General features: G+C 37.7%; 4 protein-coding genes across 10 annotated transcripts in view; 3 read left to right on the top strand and 1 right to left on the bottom strand.

The window, feature by feature from the left end:
• Positions 1 to 4,125, top strand: part of LOC113820735 (streptococcal hemagglutinin) — a 20,930-nt gene extending 16,805 nt beyond the window's left edge. For all 4 annotated transcript variants that reach the window (XM_070139438.1, XM_070139435.1, XM_070139436.1 and 1 more), the window contains exon 8: positions 1,990 to 4,125. In XM_070139438.1, coding sequence (XP_069995539.1) covers positions 1,990 to 2,326 — 337 coding nt within the window. In that variant the 3' untranslated portion in view covers positions 2,327 to 4,125. The remainder of the gene's footprint in view (positions 1 to 1,989) is intronic.
• Positions 4,126 to 5,198: 1,073 nt separating this feature from the next.
• LOC113820721 (protein arginine N-methyltransferase 9) overlaps positions 5,199 to 17,500 on the top strand; it is an 18,928-nt gene continuing 6,626 nt past the window's right edge. Inside the window, exons 1-8 of one of the 3 annotated variants that reach the window (XM_070139430.1) lie at positions 5,199 to 5,308; positions 6,891 to 7,009; positions 7,927 to 8,068; positions 8,361 to 8,487; positions 10,733 to 10,969; positions 11,323 to 11,490; positions 11,815 to 12,900; positions 13,032 to 13,182. In XM_070139430.1, coding sequence (XP_069995531.1) covers positions 6,938 to 7,009; positions 7,927 to 8,068; positions 8,361 to 8,487; positions 10,733 to 10,969; positions 11,323 to 11,490; positions 11,815 to 12,900; positions 13,032 to 13,182 — 1,983 coding nt within the window. In that variant the 5' untranslated portion in view covers positions 5,199 to 5,308; positions 6,891 to 6,937. Of the gene's footprint in view, positions 5,490 to 6,890; positions 7,010 to 7,926; positions 8,069 to 8,360; positions 8,488 to 10,732; positions 10,970 to 11,322; positions 11,491 to 11,814; positions 12,901 to 13,031; positions 13,183 to 17,500 lie in introns of all 3 variants that reach the window. The other 2 variants (XM_070139429.1, XM_070139432.1) reach the window with 2 other exon arrangements.
• On the top strand, positions 8,519 to 10,699 carry LOC138866482 (UPF0739 protein C1orf74 homolog). Its single transcript, XM_070139433.1, has one exon. The coding sequence runs from the start codon at positions 8,672 to 8,674 to the stop codon at positions 9,536 to 9,538; it is 867 nt and encodes a 288-aa protein (XP_069995534.1). The 5' UTR covers positions 8,519 to 8,671; the 3' UTR covers positions 9,539 to 10,699.
• Positions 15,095 to 17,500, bottom strand: part of Rcd5 (microspherule protein Rcd5) — a 4,089-nt gene continuing 1,683 nt past the window's right edge. For both annotated transcript variants that reach the window (XM_027373070.2, XM_027373071.2), the window contains exons 2-6: positions 17,333 to 17,500; positions 16,944 to 17,207; positions 16,615 to 16,817; positions 16,299 to 16,407; positions 15,095 to 15,957 (exon numbers count right to left, since the gene is read on the bottom strand). The exon at positions 17,333 to 17,500 is cut by the window's right edge and continues 391 nt beyond it. In XM_027373070.2, the coding sequence (XP_027228871.1) occupies positions 15,742 to 15,957; positions 16,299 to 16,407; positions 16,615 to 16,817; positions 16,944 to 17,207; positions 17,333 to 17,500 (960 nt within the window). In that variant the 3' untranslated portion in view covers positions 15,095 to 15,741. The remainder of the gene's footprint in view (positions 15,958 to 16,298; positions 16,408 to 16,614; positions 16,818 to 16,943; positions 17,208 to 17,332) is intronic.

The raw sequence follows: 17,500 nt of genomic DNA, 5'->3' as shown, positions 1-17,500 counted from the left end.
GCTGTGTGGTACGTTTTGTGTTTGTTTGTCTGCGTGGCTGTCGGACTCTGCGTCTGAGTACGTGTATGTGTATACGTGTATATGATGCACGTTCATACGCACATACACGGACACCAACACAAGGAAGGGGAGGAAGAGACATAAAATAAAAAACAAACACACATACACACACACACACAGACACATACCGACCCCTGGCCGTATCGTATGTATGCATGCATGTCTGTGTGTATTTCTGTATGTATGTTTGTATGTATATATGTATGGATGTACATAAACATATTCGTGCGCATACGTGTGTTCATTTTTATACCATTTTTTTAACACACAGACGGTTAGTGGTCAACGTTCTCGCTAGTTCTCTTTTCCTTTTCCTGTTCCACATGTTCTCGGCTCCCTCATTTCCAGCTTTTATTCGAATAGGAGCCAAACGCCCCCAAGAGATCCTTTAATGACAAACTTCCTATTTAATAACTTGAATGTTTATGAGATCGAGTCCACATGTCCAGCTGGAAAGTCGTACGTTAACCCTCCCTCCTCCTCCCTCTCCCTCTCCCCCTCCCCCTCCCTCCTCCTCCCTCTCCCTCTCCCCCTTCCCCCCTCCCCCCTTCCCCACCTCATCTTGTCACCTGTTCATTAGCACCGGTCATCCTCCTCTCCCCGCGGCGTTAGCAATTATGACCTCTCTGTACCGTGGCCGTAAGTGTCAATTCTCCCTGCTCGCTCGGCACGTGCTAGGGAAGCGATTTCTCACGGGAAATATATGTCGTGCTGATAGGCAAGATATGGGGATGGAAGTAATTATTATTCGTTCGACCTCAAGCACCAACGGGCGAAGGGAGAGGAATATAAATAGCGGTTTTGCTTGAGTTTGCCTTCGTAAAAGCAGCAATGATTAACGTAAGAGATATTTCTTTTCAGGTAAGATTGGTATTATGAAGTGAGTAAAGCCGTATTATTAGTTTTGTTAGACTTTATTCCCATATTAGAAGATTTAAAATAAGGTCGAGAATCTGTTATTAGAAGATTTAGAAGATTTAAAATAAGGTCGAGAATCTGATTTGCATTTACATATTAGCCCTAAAATGCATTCGTAATTTTGTATTTTTTTTCCTCTCTGGGTAAACTTCCGTCCTGAGCCGTGGCTGTGTCCCCGCGGTCCTCCAACCAATGCTTCATTGCCATCCCTTTCCTCCCATTCCCCCTCCACCTCTTTTCTCCCTCCCCTCTCCTCTCCCCCTCCCCCTCTCTCCCTCTCCTTCTCCCCCTCCCCCTCCTCCATCACCTTCTCCCTCTACTCTCCTCTTCCCCTAACCCTTCCCCCCTCCCCCTCTCCTTCCCCCTCCTCTCCTCCTCTCCTTCTCCCCCTCCCCCATCACCTTCTCCCTCTCCTCTCCTCTCCCCCTCTCCCTTTCCCCCTCCCCCTCTCCCTCTCCCCCACCCCTCCCCTCCTCTCCTCCGCTGCTGGCATCACCTGCCCGACCGCCTCACCTGCCACCGGGGAGGAGGCTGGGGTTGCCACGGGGGAGGGGGAGGGGGTTGCCACGGGGGAGGGGGAGGGGGTTGCCGCTGTCTTGAAATTACAGGCCATAAGTGGCTCCCTTTGATTGATAATTCTCCTTTGGACGTTGCTTGCACCCGCGTAATGCTTTCGCTTCTCGTTTAAATGTTGAAATGTTGAAGTGCGCTTGTGTCGGCGAGGGAAAGAAAGGTAGAAAGAAGGAAAGATAGACAATGTGAAATGCAGACAGATAGGTAAACAGACAGTCGGAAAGAGAGAGTAGACAGAGTGAGTGAGAGAGAGAGAGAGAGAGAGACAGAGACAGAGAGAGTGAGAGTGAGAGAGGGGGAGAGAGTGAGAGAGAAGATGGAGAAAGAGAGAGAGAGAGAGAGAGAGAAGATGGAGAAAGAAAGAGAGAGAGAGAGAAAGTGAGCGAGAGAGAGAGGCAAGGAAGAGCCCAGCCCCCTAACCCCAGCCTCTCCCCTCAGACTGGCCATCCGCTACATCCGCCACCTCGTCAACCTGCTCTCCGTCCCGGCCGGCAGCATCTACCCCGACTACGACCCGCCGCCCTACAACGTGTCGTCCGTCCCGACGAACCTCCGTCTGCAGCACCGCATCTACTCGCACCCTCCGTCCACGGCGCCCGCGGACTCCCACGCCCCCGCCAGCATCGCCCTCTACACCTCCGCCGCGCACGGCCTCGAGGGGCTCGAGTACCAGTACATGCCGCAGGGCCTGACCACGTCGACCCTCTCCCACGCCGACTACCTCAGGGACTCCATCTGGCAGTCGGAGACGCCCCTCGCAGATTACCAGTACTGAGGGCGCCCTTCGCTTCACCCCGCGGGGCTACTGGGGTCGGAGGGCGAGGGTCCTGCTATTCACAGTGATTGCTCAAAAAAATCTTAGCTGTCTTCGAAGGCAGAGCGGCCTGTGCTACTCCTAAAGCAGCAAGCCATATCAGAGAATGTTCACCTTTTTTTCCCGAGGACAAAAAAGCCTCCTTGTCTGTAGGCGGAGAACCGATGTGGGTAATATTAACGAACTAGTCATTTTCCAAACCAAAGTGCTCTTAGTATCGCTGAGGAACGCAGAAGGGGAGTAACGAGGGATGATAAACCTGCCACGTAGAATAAGACGAAGACGGAAGCCATTTGAAAATCCGTCTGTCATAAGGAAAAGGGAGTTAAGCATAACAAGAGTGTCGTGTGAACTAGTTAATCCTCACGAGTTTTCTTTTAATGAATGCAGTGTATATTCTTGAGTGCAGGACTACACACAGCCTTGAGGGCAGAAGCGATATCTTTATGTTATGATATTGCAAGTACGTTTTATATACCAATGTAAAGTTCATACAACTAGGCTTTATATGTGGCTTACTTTTTCAGCACTATTGTTATAACCTGAGAATATAAGACCTTGTACTTCCTTAAGCTTTGGAAAAATTAATATTCCTTGGCAAATTCACATATGACGAGAGAAACCCTGTAAGACATATTTATTTGACAGCGTGTACATTTAAGCTTTGAGAGAAGGAGAAAGCGTTCGTTCGAGGAGGCCCGAGTCCTTCATGAGGCCATTTGTAGGGAGCGAGCCAGCAAATGGATAATTTCCTCCATGATACCAGGGGCCTGTCCAACGAAGCCCGCGTTCCCTCAGCGATTTCGAAAACCAAAAAACAAAAACCCGATGAGAATTTCACTTTAAATGGTTAGTTGACAAACCATCGTCTCATTTGGATAGCTTGATGACCAAAGAAGTCCTTTCATCAGAATTTTGCCTTATTTACATCTCGACTGTTTTAGACGGAAGAGAACATCAGTATACCATGCTGGCTCGATCCTCATACTGTTATGTGATGTATCAGGCGCGTGTTTTGAAACGAGCCACTTTGGAAGAGAAATAACTTCTTTAAAGAGAGTATGGTTCTTTATTCAGATAAAAAAAATATAGTGATTAAATCCGACTAGGGAAATATTTAAGAAACTGACACTATCATAAATCAATATCTGAAGCAGAGAGGGTGGGTATTTTTATGATATTAAGTATGTTAAGAAGTCCGAAAGAGTCATAATTCTTTTCGAAACTGTCGACGAGCTCTACTCTAGTTATAATGTAATTCTATTTAATTTATGCTTTACATACACCGAAGACAGTATCCTAACGAGAGAGTACATTTTCAATATTTCTAGTCATACGCCGACCAAAGGACAATTTTCTTTGTGCTAACACATTTGTTTTTACGTTCGTTATTGGCTCATCCAGCTGGCACGTCAATAAAGATTTCCATTTTGACGAATCTCAGAAAAAGTTGGCATTTTCCATTTTGCATTTCTTTTTCTTTCTTTTCATTCTCTTTTACTGCAACTACGAGAGTCTATGTAGATCAAAGACTAGATAAGCCTGTTCATTTTCTTCTTGTATAGTCTTTGATGTAAATATACTTATGGGCATGAACCGTCTCGGTTTGTGGGGACCCGGATATGCCCCTTATGTTTAAGTTATCTGTACCTGTTGTGAAGAGACTGGATGACTGTAGATTGTAAGTGTATTATTCGCTAGTCCATATTTACTTTTGTGTTTGTTATGTTATTTGTTCAGTAAATTAATATGAATAAAAAGTTGTTGTTTTTCTTACCTAACCAATAGTTGATATTATTTGTGCTATTATTATCACCATCATTATTGCCAATGTTATCATTCTTATCATTATCTTTATTATCATTAATAATAGTAGTAGGAGTTGTTATGAAAGCATAGGAAAATTCGTAGGCATACCCAGCGCACTTCCAGTATTCACTTCCATTTGGTTGATCTCATCAAGGAGATAGAAAGAAAGAGAAGAAAAAATACACGCATGTACACATTTATATCTATCTATCTATCTATCTATCTATCTATCTATCTATATATATATATATATATTTGTGTGTGTGTGTGTGTGTGTGTGTGTGTGTGTGTGTGTGTGTGTATGTATATATATATATATATATATATATATATATATATATATATATATATATATATATATATATATATATATATACATATATATATATATATATTTATATATATAAATATATATATATATATATATATATATATATATATATATATATATATACATACACCTATACAATATATATATTTGCGTGTGTGTGTGTGAGTGAGTGAGTGTGTGTGTGTGTGTGTGTGTGTGTGTGTGTGTGTGTGTGTGTGTGTGTGTGTGTGTGTGTGTGTGTGTGTGTGTGTGTGTGTGTGTGTGTGATAAATTATGTCTTGCTAAAAAAACTTCCATCACATGGGTGAGAAATGCAACAGACAATTCTGCGTTTATTTGCGTACTCACAGAGAGAGAGAGAGAGAGAAAGAGAGAGAGAGAGAGAGGGAGAATATATATATATATATATATATATATATATATATATATATATATATATATATATATATATATATATGTGTGTGTGTGTGTGTGTGTGTGTGTGTGTGTGTGTGTGTGTGTGTGTGTGTGTGTGTGTGTGTATGTATATATATATATATATATATATATATATATATATATATATATATATATATATATATATATATATATATATATATATATATATATATATTTCCCTTGAACCTAGCAACTTTATAAAGCCCACCCCCCAAAAAAACACACTCAAACATCAACGATTTCATTAGCACATCATCTATAACAAAAACCACCAGAGAAACAAAAATCAGAATTATTTTACCGAAAGCGGCCCACTTTCCCGAGCTTTAGACCGCTGATCTGAAGTGCCGCAGGGGTCAAACAAGGTCCACACAAGCTGTCTTTTGGGTTTTGTTGAAGTGACGCCTTTTTGACATGTAGAGAGGTGATTGTGACACGATTATCTGGTCGAGTGGTTCGTCTGGGATGTATTCGGGGCTTCCATAATGTTTTTACGTCTAATTATGGATGGTTTAAGGGTGGTTTTTGCCTGTTGATGAAGAGATGGTGGGTTTGCTTCGTGTTAATCTGTGTATTTTTGGTTGTTTGTTCATAATTTTGAAGGGTTGGCTTTATTTACGATAAGGAGGTGATGGGTATTATGATGAATTTATTTTGGTTATGATAAGGAGATGGATAAAGTATGGAGGAAGTACTTTCGGATATTTAGTGTTCTAGAACCATTATAGATATTTTTTTCTTGACATTTCTATGCATGGAAATTTAAGGGAAAAAACATGGATTTATGTAGTATTTAAAGTATTTAAAGTCACTGCTTATATAATATTCAGCTTTCTTCTTTTCTTTCTTTTAGCAAATTATAGAACAACTTTTTTCTGTCACATCTTTCTGTTACTTTGTTTAATGTGGTATTCTTTTCATATAAGGAAATGTGGTATAAGTTAAAGACACTGACGCACGTAGATAGAGGGAAATGGACACCGCCATCTTATAGAGCGGAAGAAATTGAGCGGGATAGAGCATTGTGTTTGAAGGCTTTCATATTAGGAAAAAAGAGTCGTGCCAGATTGAAAAGTGATAGAATATTTGTAAATCATGACCTTCATCTCTTCATCTTTTTCTTCTTTTTCTTTTGTTTTTAAGCTCATAATGTGTACTGTCCAGTCTTTTAAAGATTTTGATACTTTTGCTCATTAGTTCACACCATAATCTATCCCTGTAATTGAAAAGAATTCCAACCTTGCTTCCTTTGTCAGCTTCAGTGTATATTTGGTACAGGTATAGAGAGGAAGGCTGAAAGGATGATGTGAAAGAAGGAATAAAAAAAATAGAAGAAAAAGGAATACTAGAGGAAGAAGAAGAAATAAACAAAGAATGAAGAGAAAAAAAGTAGACCAAGAATTAAAAAAAAAAAAAAAGTGGACAAAGAATAAGAAAAAGAAAAGATAAACAAATTAGTAGTCAAGGCTTTTCGACACTTCCACCCACGGTTAATCCTTTATGGTATGGAGGCACTCAGTTAGGGTATATTGAATATGATATTCAAAAAGTTGCAGCTGTTGGTACAAAAAATAATCAGCAGACATGAACAATAATGCCACGAATAAAGGAAAAATATATCAGAAAGCACTGCTCTTAGCCCAAGCACTCGGTGCTCCTGAGTTTCAGCTCTATTTTTCCATGCATTCCGAGGGGAAGACGATGTTTTCTAGGGGGTATTAGGGGGCTTTCTGTCAGCCCTCCCCACAGGCAGTCACTCAGTCATAGCAACTTAGATTGATTAATAAATTTTTTTAATGTGGAGTTTGGGACTTAGTCTCTGGTGAGTGCGTCCATACTGTAAAGAATCACACACCCACATAAACAAAAGTAGAAAGACATAACAGAATTTATTTCAATAGAACAAAGATGATTGAAGTGTCTTACCTGATACCTTTATTTCAACAGAACAAGTTCTACTTCTGCTGTGGAACCAAAGGAGGAAGGAAGGAAGAATGCCTGGTGGCCCTGGATCCAGACACTTATTTAATGGCAGATCGAAACCACAGGTTGTGAGCGGATATCAGGTAAAGAAAAAGAAAAGCATTTGAATATATGTTTCATGAATATATTTATGCTCTGATTGTCTCACTTACAGAATCATTTTGTGAAGAAAATAATAGATGCTACCCTACTTTACTCCAGTCAGTATTGATTCACACTTTTGGTTCTGAAGCAAAGACCAACAAACCTCCACCACAAATGAACTTTAATCTTCATTCTTTATTTTTAGAAAATAAACTTGCTAGAGGTTGGTTGGTCTTTGCTGGAGCAAAGGGTATGTATGCCAAATTGATTGCTTGACACTGCTCCAAGCTTCAGGTAGATTTTAATAGAAAAGAGCAACTGTGAATACAGAAAAAGCTTCTGTATTGAGAGCCATTGAAGCATATTTCAAACATTTATTGATATTTGATATTGATTAGCAAGTCTAGATTTTGATTGCTAGATAAAGTTTGGAAAGTTGATATACTGAAAAGAAGCAAAGAGCAGTTGAAACTCAAAAAGACTACTGACAGATGCCACCTTTGCAGTTCTTACAAGATTTACATGTATACAAATGTGGTTACTATGTGGAACTCCCTTGTTTTCTCCTGACCCAATATTTCCCAATTATCCCTCAATCTTTCACCAGTTTCTCTGCCCAACTTTGTTTCGGAAAGAATGCTGGAAAGTTTCATAAATCATTTACTTAAGCATAAAAACAAGGGCACCAGCACTGTCAGTTGAGATCACACTATCATTTTAGTAAGATATACCAAATTATACTCAGGAAAGAAGTAACCATACTGTATGGTAAATTTTTAATCCAAAACCATTACTTGAGAAAATATGCACCATTAATAGAATACTTAATTGACTATATATCTTTACATAGGTATGTATATTATTAATAAAGTCCATAGTAAAATGTTCATTTCATGCATAATTCGTAAATTTTCAGGTTGCAGAACGCCATTTGCAGAGTTTTGAAGTTTGCTGCCAGAGAGGTCAGATTGGAAAAGCTTTTTCCCATCTCTCTCTTGCTCTCTGCATTTTACCACACATCAAGGAGCAGTATTATTCAAGATACTTGGATATCTTTGGTAAGTTCTCTAGTCTGAATCTGATGTGAGATTTTCTTTTCAGTTTATCTTCATTATCTTCATTATTTATATTATGGAATCGATGATTTGATACATATGTAAATTGACATTGTTTAGTAAGAGACCAGGATTTTAGTTAAAATTATATTAGATTCTATTTCACAGCTGTAGTGGAAAGATAATTGGTAATTTGAATGGATAAAAAGATTACTCTGAATACTTTTTGCATAGGAGTGTATGTTCTATCTATCAGCATAACTGTGTCACTCACTCTTTCTCTCTCTTTTTCTAGAAAGGTGGAGTGCAACTGTCGAGGAGAATAATGGGTTTCAGCAGGCAATGACAATATTTGAGGTTGCACTCACTCGCTATCCAGAGTCACCAGACATCCATCACCTCCTGGCTAAGACCCTCTACAGGTAGTTAATTAGTTGCAAAGCTGCATTATTGCTTTGTTGTAGATGAGGTACTAACACATCATTAGAAGAAACTCACGCATTTGAAGCAATTGAAGGGCTTTTTTTTCTTAGGGAAAAAGTCATAAAGATAGAAATACTGGTGCTTATGATTTGATTGTTACCAAGCTTTGATTACTCATAGACAATGTCTTTGGAAACGTGGCGTGTCTTATTCAGGGAGTGCCTTGGCTCTCGGGGCGCCCAATACTGTGATGAAGTAGCACCATTGCTTGTAGCAGTAGACCAGGGTGTGAAACCCTCTCTATTGTGGGATGTTTGTACAGCAGATACTTCTGCCTTACTAGCCCTGCTCAACCAAGCTCGGGTTAAAGGTCTTTTGATATCAAAACTTGTTTTAGTGGAACTAGACTTGGATGTATTTATTGTTAATGTTGCAGCTACTACCCGTACTTTGATGAGTATCATTGGTGCCTCTCCAACATGGCTCATTGACATAAGTGGACAGAATCCTAAAGTTGCTAATAGTGAAAACCATGACCAGTTCCGTACACATCTTAATTCCATCATTAGTCAGCTTGGGGCTGCCACAGATGATGTTATGAGTGACCCAACAGGCATGTCCTCCTCAGGAGAAGCAACTGCTACACAGAATGGGATGGAGTGTTTGCCACAGAATAGTGGGGCATCATCAAGTGTCAAATCTGGGGTAATTAAAGCTGCACAAGTCAAGTTACCGGAGGATTTGAACCTAAGCACTATATTTGGGTGCATGCTAGGCTACCCACATATATACTGGTGGGAGGGAGAGTCTGGAGGGAATAGCCTGTCTGGCATGCCTCTGAAGGTCTTCAAATTTAGTGCTAATTGCTCTATTGATGGGTCACCTGTTGAATTATTTTCCTTCAGTATTCCTGAGGCTTTAGAGGATGACTTAAGACCTGGTATAGAGCATTGGGGTAATGTCATCAATGTCAGAATTGAGCAAGCTGGTAGCTTCTGCAATGCTAAGTTCCAGTGTGATTCAGTGCTCTGTTTGTCTGTTGCTTTGTAAATAATAATGTTATTTAAACAGGAGCAGCCATTGGTGTTTAGTTAATTTTTCATATAGTTCCCATTTTGGTCAGTACTGAAAATAGATACACACATGTATACTTGCCCATGCAACCCCCCCCACACACACACAAACACCTTGCTAACACTTCCACATATTATACAGATATACACTGAACACATACACACACTCATCTGCCTGCATATTCATTCCCTCTTCCACATGCACACACAGTTAGGGAACTTCTGGTCTCTATTTGACCCAAGTTTGGTAAGGAATTACAATCCTCCAGTCATTCTGGGATTATTCAGGTCTTCTGGTTGCATGTTTGGTAACGAGGAAGGTAGTTAGGGGGAAAGACTCATTCATCGGTATTGTATGACTAATTGCTCTCTATTTGATTTTGATTTTTTTGTTTTAATGATGCTATGTTGCCCATGTTTCCTTTTGTGAATGTTGGTCAGGGTTGTTCTACACAGGGTAAGTTTTTTGTTTGGTTATAGTGCATATTGCTTTTGTATGATGAAGATATGGAGTGGGATAGTTAAATGCATTGCTTTTATTGAATTTATTCGTACTTCCTTAGATTATCATGATGTTCTTCATTATTAAACATGGGTATATGTAGCATCATCTATCAGAAGTGATACAATAGTACAGTGCATTGTTGTACACAGTGATATTTATTGTTAAGTTTGGTATCAGCAGATAAATGTGCGTCAATTCAGCATTAAACAGATAGAGGTTGAAGTTGTGTTTCATCAGTTTAGTGTAGATGTCACAGTTTTGTTTACAGGATGTTTTTGTGTCTTGTTAATTTAGCACTCATTTTTGTGTTTGATAAGAAACAAATGTAAAAATGGATAAATGTGTTGTGATTGTTTTGATTATTCATTCTCTGAATTTTTCCATTTTTATATTAATGTCAGGCAGCTAAATTTCTGAAAATTATCCTTGTGATACTAAACAGAAGAGTAGAAATTTATGTATTGTGAATGATGATATGTCTAATGGCATATGATTTGATAAAAAGGAGTAGAATGTATTTAATGATGTGTACTTCCTGTGGAAAGGTTCTTCCCCATTTTGTGTATTTATATGTGTATTCTTTCCTACTGTAGATCTGAATGTTTATTACAATAAATTGGTTGTGATCTTTTATGCTACTAGTTTCCTTATCCTGGCTCATTGCAGAAATGGAAACATTCATGAAGCCTGGAACTATGCTGTCATGGCTCAGAAAGCTTGCACTCATGATCCGAATGCCCAAGAAACTCGAGCTCGTCTGACTAATGCACTTGTTGACCGCTGGCACCTGCCCATGCTTAATGATGTCAACAGAAATAGTGTGTTCAAGCGTGCAATTGAGGCCGCAGTCAACCAGGGGCATGGAGTGGTATTGGACATAGGATCAGGCACTGGCTTACTCAGGTTAGTTGAGAGTATAATTATTTGATTGATGAGATAAAGTAAAAAAGTTAGATCTGAAGCCAAAAGCATACCAGCAACAAAATTAGTCCAAAACTGAACATCTTAAACAGGTGGAAAATAGGCCACTTATTTTGAATTGAAGAAGACTGATTTTCCTCATATCAAAATACTCTTAAGGAAATTCACTTCGATACAAGTTGTGATTAAACTACATGTAAGAGAAGATATCTGAAATACTGCTGTTACTAAAGTTTAGATATTTAAAAAATTATGCTACATCTAAATAAATTAGAATTTCTGAAAAATTAAAACTCACCCTCTCTCACCATGGCTTATTTCAACCAATCCCACAGCATGTATGCGAAACAGGCAGGTGCCAGAATGGTATATGCTTGTGAAATGGACAGGTTTATGTGTGAAATGTCAGGTGACATTCTCCAGGCTAATTTTGACTTGCCAGACATTCAAGTCCTTAGCCATCATAGTAACAATCTGGCCATTCCAACTCATATTCCAGAAAGGTAATTATATTTTATCTTTGTTGGAATAACAATTTGTACTCCTCTCTCAATCTTTAGTTCTACTACAGGTTGTTAGATTTGTAAACAAATTATTGCAAAATGTGGATTGCACATTATAAGTGGATATGAATTAGTCTGATAATAATTAATGAGCAAATAAATGTGAAACATAATTTTGTAGATGGAATGATGACTAGTTCTTCAGTTGAAAAATAAATAAAAACAAATATTGTACAGAGCCCCCTAAAATATGACAGCTGATATTTCCCCTCCCTCTCTCTTTGTATAAGCACTTCTTTCAAGTTACTTTCCAATCTTTTACAGGGTCAGTCTAGTTGTGAGTGAGACTGTGGATGCTGGACTGCTGGGAGAGCATATTCTCCCAACACTACAGTATGCATGGCAAAATCTCCTTCTGCCACCACTGCCAGCATCAGAGCTCTCTACTCAAGCAGAGCAGCCAAGCTCCACTCATGGGTCTGGTATTACAAATCAATCTGAAAGAGTTACATGTCCATCACCAGCTCTCTTTGGCAAAGTTATACCCCAGAAAGCAGAGGTGTATATTGCACTTATTAGCTGTGATTATATATCTAGACAAACAAAACTGAGAAACCCAAACTTACCCTTCTTCAAAGGCAAGAGAGTGTCTGTAAAGCATGAAGAACCTTATATGTCAGAGAAGTTGTCTCAGATGCCAGGAGGATTCACATTGTTATCCAACTGGATTCCCATAACAAGCATTAACTTCAATTCTCTTGAGGATATTGAAAGGCATATGAGTGGAGACCTAGACCGAACTCTTGAAATCCCTTGCATAAAGAGTGGAGTACCTGATGCTATTGTCTTGGCTTTTGATTTATACTTAAATGAAGAAGAGTTCATAAGTACTAATCCAGAAACATGTACAACCCTATGGGAAAATGCTGTATATCCAGTAAAAGATTTACCAAAGGTTACAGCCAGTGAGGTGGTTGAAATAAAGTTCATTTGCAATGGTATTATACAGTTATCAGTATCTTGTGAAAATTCAAATGAAGATGACTATGTAAACCTAAGTGCTGAAACTCTAATGTTTCTAAACAGTGAATGCACAATTGATGCATTTTTATCTGCAGCTAAGCAAGCATCAGTCATCTTAAAGAAGCAATCAAAGGCCAGAGCACCTGATCCATTTATTGTGTGTGATACAGCTCCTTTCCCAATAGCTGGCCTTTCCTTGCAGTCAGAGTTTCCCAACTGTAAATTATACATAGAAGAGGAGAGTGTCCAGAAGACACTTAAAGAATTTAATATTGATGCTAATTTATGTGAAGATCTTGAAGATGAAGTAGACGTTCTTTTCATCTGGCCTGTGACAAAAGATGGCACTCTGAAAGATGGACTAATAAAGAAGCTCCTTATGTACAGGTAAGAAATACTAGGAGAAAATTTTAGCTTGGCATTTTATAATAAATTTTTCTACAGTGGAAACAATTAAGTTTTATATAGCTTAACATTTTTATTGTAACTTTTTTCTATCCATTTTCTTTCTGTCATAGATTAATGATGGCAGAGAGTTGCTATGTGTTCCCACAAACATTGGATCTGGCAATAGGTCTCATCAACTCTCCAACACTTGGATCCATGACAAGAGTAGATGACTCCAACACCTGTGGTATTAAGATAGCGGATGTCTTCAATATTGTCAAGGTAAGTCAGCACAAGACAACATGTTTATTTAAAGCAGTAGCAACAGCATTAGAACATGCAGTATACGTGATGGACTTTCTTTCACTCACGCTCTATTTTTTATCAATTTATGAAGATGCTGCTGGTAATTGGTCATTTGAGAAATACTTAATGTATGAAGTTGTGACTGAGGAAAGATTTTCAGTCTGCCATTTGTTTAGTGAAGGATAATTATATTATCACATGATAATATTTCCATAACATGTAGTGCTTTATTGAAGAGTACTCACCCAAGGTCTGTTTCTCAGAAAAAGTTATCTTTGTACATTGTTTTCAAGAAAAAAGTCGGTAAAGATTGGGGGGAGGTGGGGAGACAGAAGAAAAGGAAGGGATATTGTGTTGTAGACATAAAGTAATAAGTACACAAGTTCAACAAAAAATGGCTATTTTGGTCAGAAGCTCTATACTGTGTGAACAAAGTACAACTGCACCTGCAAGAGTTCTATACAGCTCATATGTTGGTGTATAAGGTGTTCCCTCTTTTGTGTACTCTTGCCATAAAGTCACCAGGGCAAAATTTATATTCATATGAGCAGTAAAATATTGCTCTGTGGAACATTTGAAGGTGTTTTAAATCAACTGAAGGCATACTAGTGAGAATGCCTTCAGAAAGGAACCCATTCTTGAAAAAAGTATAAAATGCAGTGATCAGCTAGTTTGTCTGCACTGGTATGCAATCCTCTATAATTAGTCAACTGTAGGTTAGTATCAGAGTGAAGATGTACACTTTGATAAAAGAAAGACATTTTAACAAGAATATTAATGAACTTCATTTTTACTGTGTTTTGAAGTATTCTATGTATTTAGAATTTTAGCACATTATAAAACAACAATGAAGCTTTACTTATTGCTAAATGAGATACAATACCAGATTATTTTCAAGGAAGTAGACGAACACAGTGTGGGATTCGGACTTCACCAACTAAAGAAAATTAATTTGATTGCCAAGGTTTCCTCTTTTTCCGTCTTTCACCCATTTTGATTTTCATGAGAACATCAACATTTTTAATATGGTCTTATAAATCTCATGCAGTGCTGATATAATATGAGGTAATAGGATATAATAACTCAAATTGCAGTGACTGTAACATGAGAAATCCCATAAGCAAATAAATCTCTGAATAAGTCCTTGCATCTTGATTCCTTTACTTTTATATCAGAGGAAGTTGCTGTTTTTTAACTGGATTATCATACAGTAAAATTACTCAGAACTGAATCATACATACATACATTCATTACAATGTTTGTTCATATGCTTAACCCAATGACGGCAGGAAAATGTAGTGTTTATACATAGATGGCTCTACAAGGGCTCAGCCACCATCGGGTCAAGTAGTAGACCTCGTAAGCTCACCTGATTTCACCTTTCTTGGATTTTTTTTTTTTTTTTTTTTTTTTATCTTTAATCTTTTAACTAATGCTATTAATAGCGATGCTGTTATTATTATGAGAGACATTATAATCATTATAATATTATTAACATTACCAATTATCAGTATAATAAAAAATATTTCCAAAAATGAAGAAAAAGGGCAAACAGATGAAATAGGTAGTACTAGTAATAAAATCCATGGTGACCAAGTACTTGTGGAGCCATTTGTGCGAAAAACATTTAAAAAAACAAATTCACAATGGTCATGCCTTGTACACCCATGCCAGAATTTTGTTAACCTGGAAATATCCGAGAAGGAATAGATAGAGGTAATTAAAAAATAAATACAGAAAGTTCAGTTAACTCCTTTAGCCTATTTACATAGCATTTGATTTACTAAACAGTAATATACTTATGTAAAGGATAGTAGTGATGCAGATTTGTAATGCAATGTAAATTAATTATTTTTTCAATTTAAGTATGGGTTATTAAAACATTATGGTTATGTTTTCTTTTAATAGAAAAGGGAAATATTGGTAAATACTGAAATACAGAATATTATACTAATTACAGGTACGCTTAATTACAGGTACTCATATAGTTACAAGTATGTAATCAAATTATGTGTAAACAAGTAATCATAGGTACTTTTTGTTTAGTGCATAAAATCATACACATGTATTCTGATGGACAGGTTCATTTATAGCTATCCATAATTATGGTATTGCTATAATTATTCACAACACTTGGTTACATGTCAAGATATAGTTATATACACTTTAAAATTATTCCTACAACCACTCAAATACACACAATTAATGGTACGTGAGAGACTAACTGAACATATTTGCCGTTATACCCTGATGAAAAATACCTGTGATCATTTCTCTTGGTTCAAAAAGTAAATGGAGGACCATCATTGTCTTTGGTATCTGAGAAATTTTGAAGGGAGGGGAAAAAGTAGACTATCTACCTCAACGATAAGCAACAGTACATAATTAGTCATACAATTCCTAAACCAGTTGAAGCACCGTCTTCGAGTGACATGATGATATTCTGCTGATGAGGGGCCTTTCATGGTGTGTGTGTGATGAGGGTAATTTCTTACTATTTGAATTATCACTGAGGTAAGCTATGATGGGCTGTCATTAGTGTCCACTAAGTTTGGCGGTTTCCTGTCGTATCACATTGATGAGATCAAGGTTGATTAGGAAGATAAATCTAAGAGATGCTATTTCTACCACAGAATTGTTGTTCAGTTTTGTCTTGTTCCCAGCCAATACTGGTTTACCATCTACATATATGGGCCTCTTCCCTTCATTGGCTATTAAGAAGTCGCCAGTGTTCCGCAGCTTGATTATGCCCTAAAAAGGAGAGTGCAGTTTAAAATCTGGAAGCCATATATATAGAAAGTAGAATTAACATACTACATTATTTTGTATTTTGCTTGAGGTACTGAAGTCTTACAAATGAAAATTTTGAAGAAACATTTATTGAAAGAAAACTAATAATAATGATTCAATGTCACAGAAAATTTTAATATAAGCCATGGAATTTATAAAATAGAAAGTAAATGACTTATTTAAGCTTCCCCATCTACAAGATATATATAAATAAAAAGGTAGTAGATTTTGCAAATACTGTAATGCTCTACAAAAGAAAGAAAAAATGTAGGATTAGAACAATATGAAAAAAAAAATAGTACCTGTTTGCGAGATATTTTCCATGCTGGACCTTCAAGAGAAAGGTCAACATCTACATTCACTCCTGCAGCCTTGCGACCTAGGGTGATCTCACGTGACCTCATTAAATACCTGTTATGTAAAATTATTTATCATTATCCATTTTCATTATGGAATCCCCCAATTTAACACTTGACAGATTACACACAATGTAATAGAATAATATACTAAAAAATGTACATGCTCTTTCCATTATAAAACACATTTTATTAAATACATCAAAAATAAGTTCTCTAAAAATGCTTATTTTAATATTTTATCAAATTATCATCCACATACCTTACTAATCTGCCACGCAGAACAGCAAGTGTCTGATTATCAAATTCAGGTGGAGAGATTCCTGTCACAGTGTCTACGAGAACTTGCCACTTAGAAACCTGGTCCTCTAGTAACCGTATTTCTCTCTTGCTTCCTCTGCTGGCCACACCAAGCTCATGTTCTAAGAGATCATCGCTACTTTCATACAGCTCGGAGTCATGGATCTGTTGTGGAATTAATAGTCAGAATACCAGAATTGATGTGAAAACTTGCTCTTGACAACTATAATATCAAAGAAATATATTTAAATTAATTACTAAAAAAATTTAATATCCATGTCAGTCACTTACTTGCTGCTCAGCCTCTGAGAAGTCCTTCACAGGACCATTTTTGTTGAGAGGAGGAACCGTTTGATCAGGCAGGAGGTGGTACTGCTTCAGGAGGTGCCAGTGGGCCATGAGGGCCTTGGCTGTACGAGCAGGGTAGAAAACATTGGGATGTTCTTGTAGGAGTGATTCAAACGTCTGGAGTAATGGGTTTGAGTTTGACTTTATAACCCCTAGAAGTTCCTCTTCTGCCTTGCTGTACAATGCACGTGATTGTACAGCTTGTATCTACAGAAGGTACAAAGATATTAGTTATATTACACATATATTTTTATACTGGTAATAAATTATAGCATATTTCAGATTGCCCTTAAGGAGTTAGTATTAAAAAGCAAACTTTGTATAGAGATTACCTGATCAGGATGTAGGTTCTTCATGGCCTGTTGAGCAATTCTGGACACAGTTGGATCATACAGCAAAGCATACCAGCGTTCCTGTACTTCGGCAAGGGTGAACTTGCATGAAAACTTGACACCCCTGTGTACAGTGACCAAGTCACAAGTTTGCTGAACCCCAATAAT

This window comes from Penaeus vannamei, chromosome 25, assembly GCF_042767895.1.
Source record: "Penaeus vannamei isolate JL-2024 chromosome 25, ASM4276789v1, whole genome shotgun sequence".
Classification (NCBI taxonomy): domain Eukaryota; kingdom Metazoa; phylum Arthropoda; class Malacostraca; order Decapoda; family Penaeidae; genus Penaeus; species Penaeus vannamei.
This window is presented reverse-complemented; position numbering and strand designations above follow the sequence as displayed.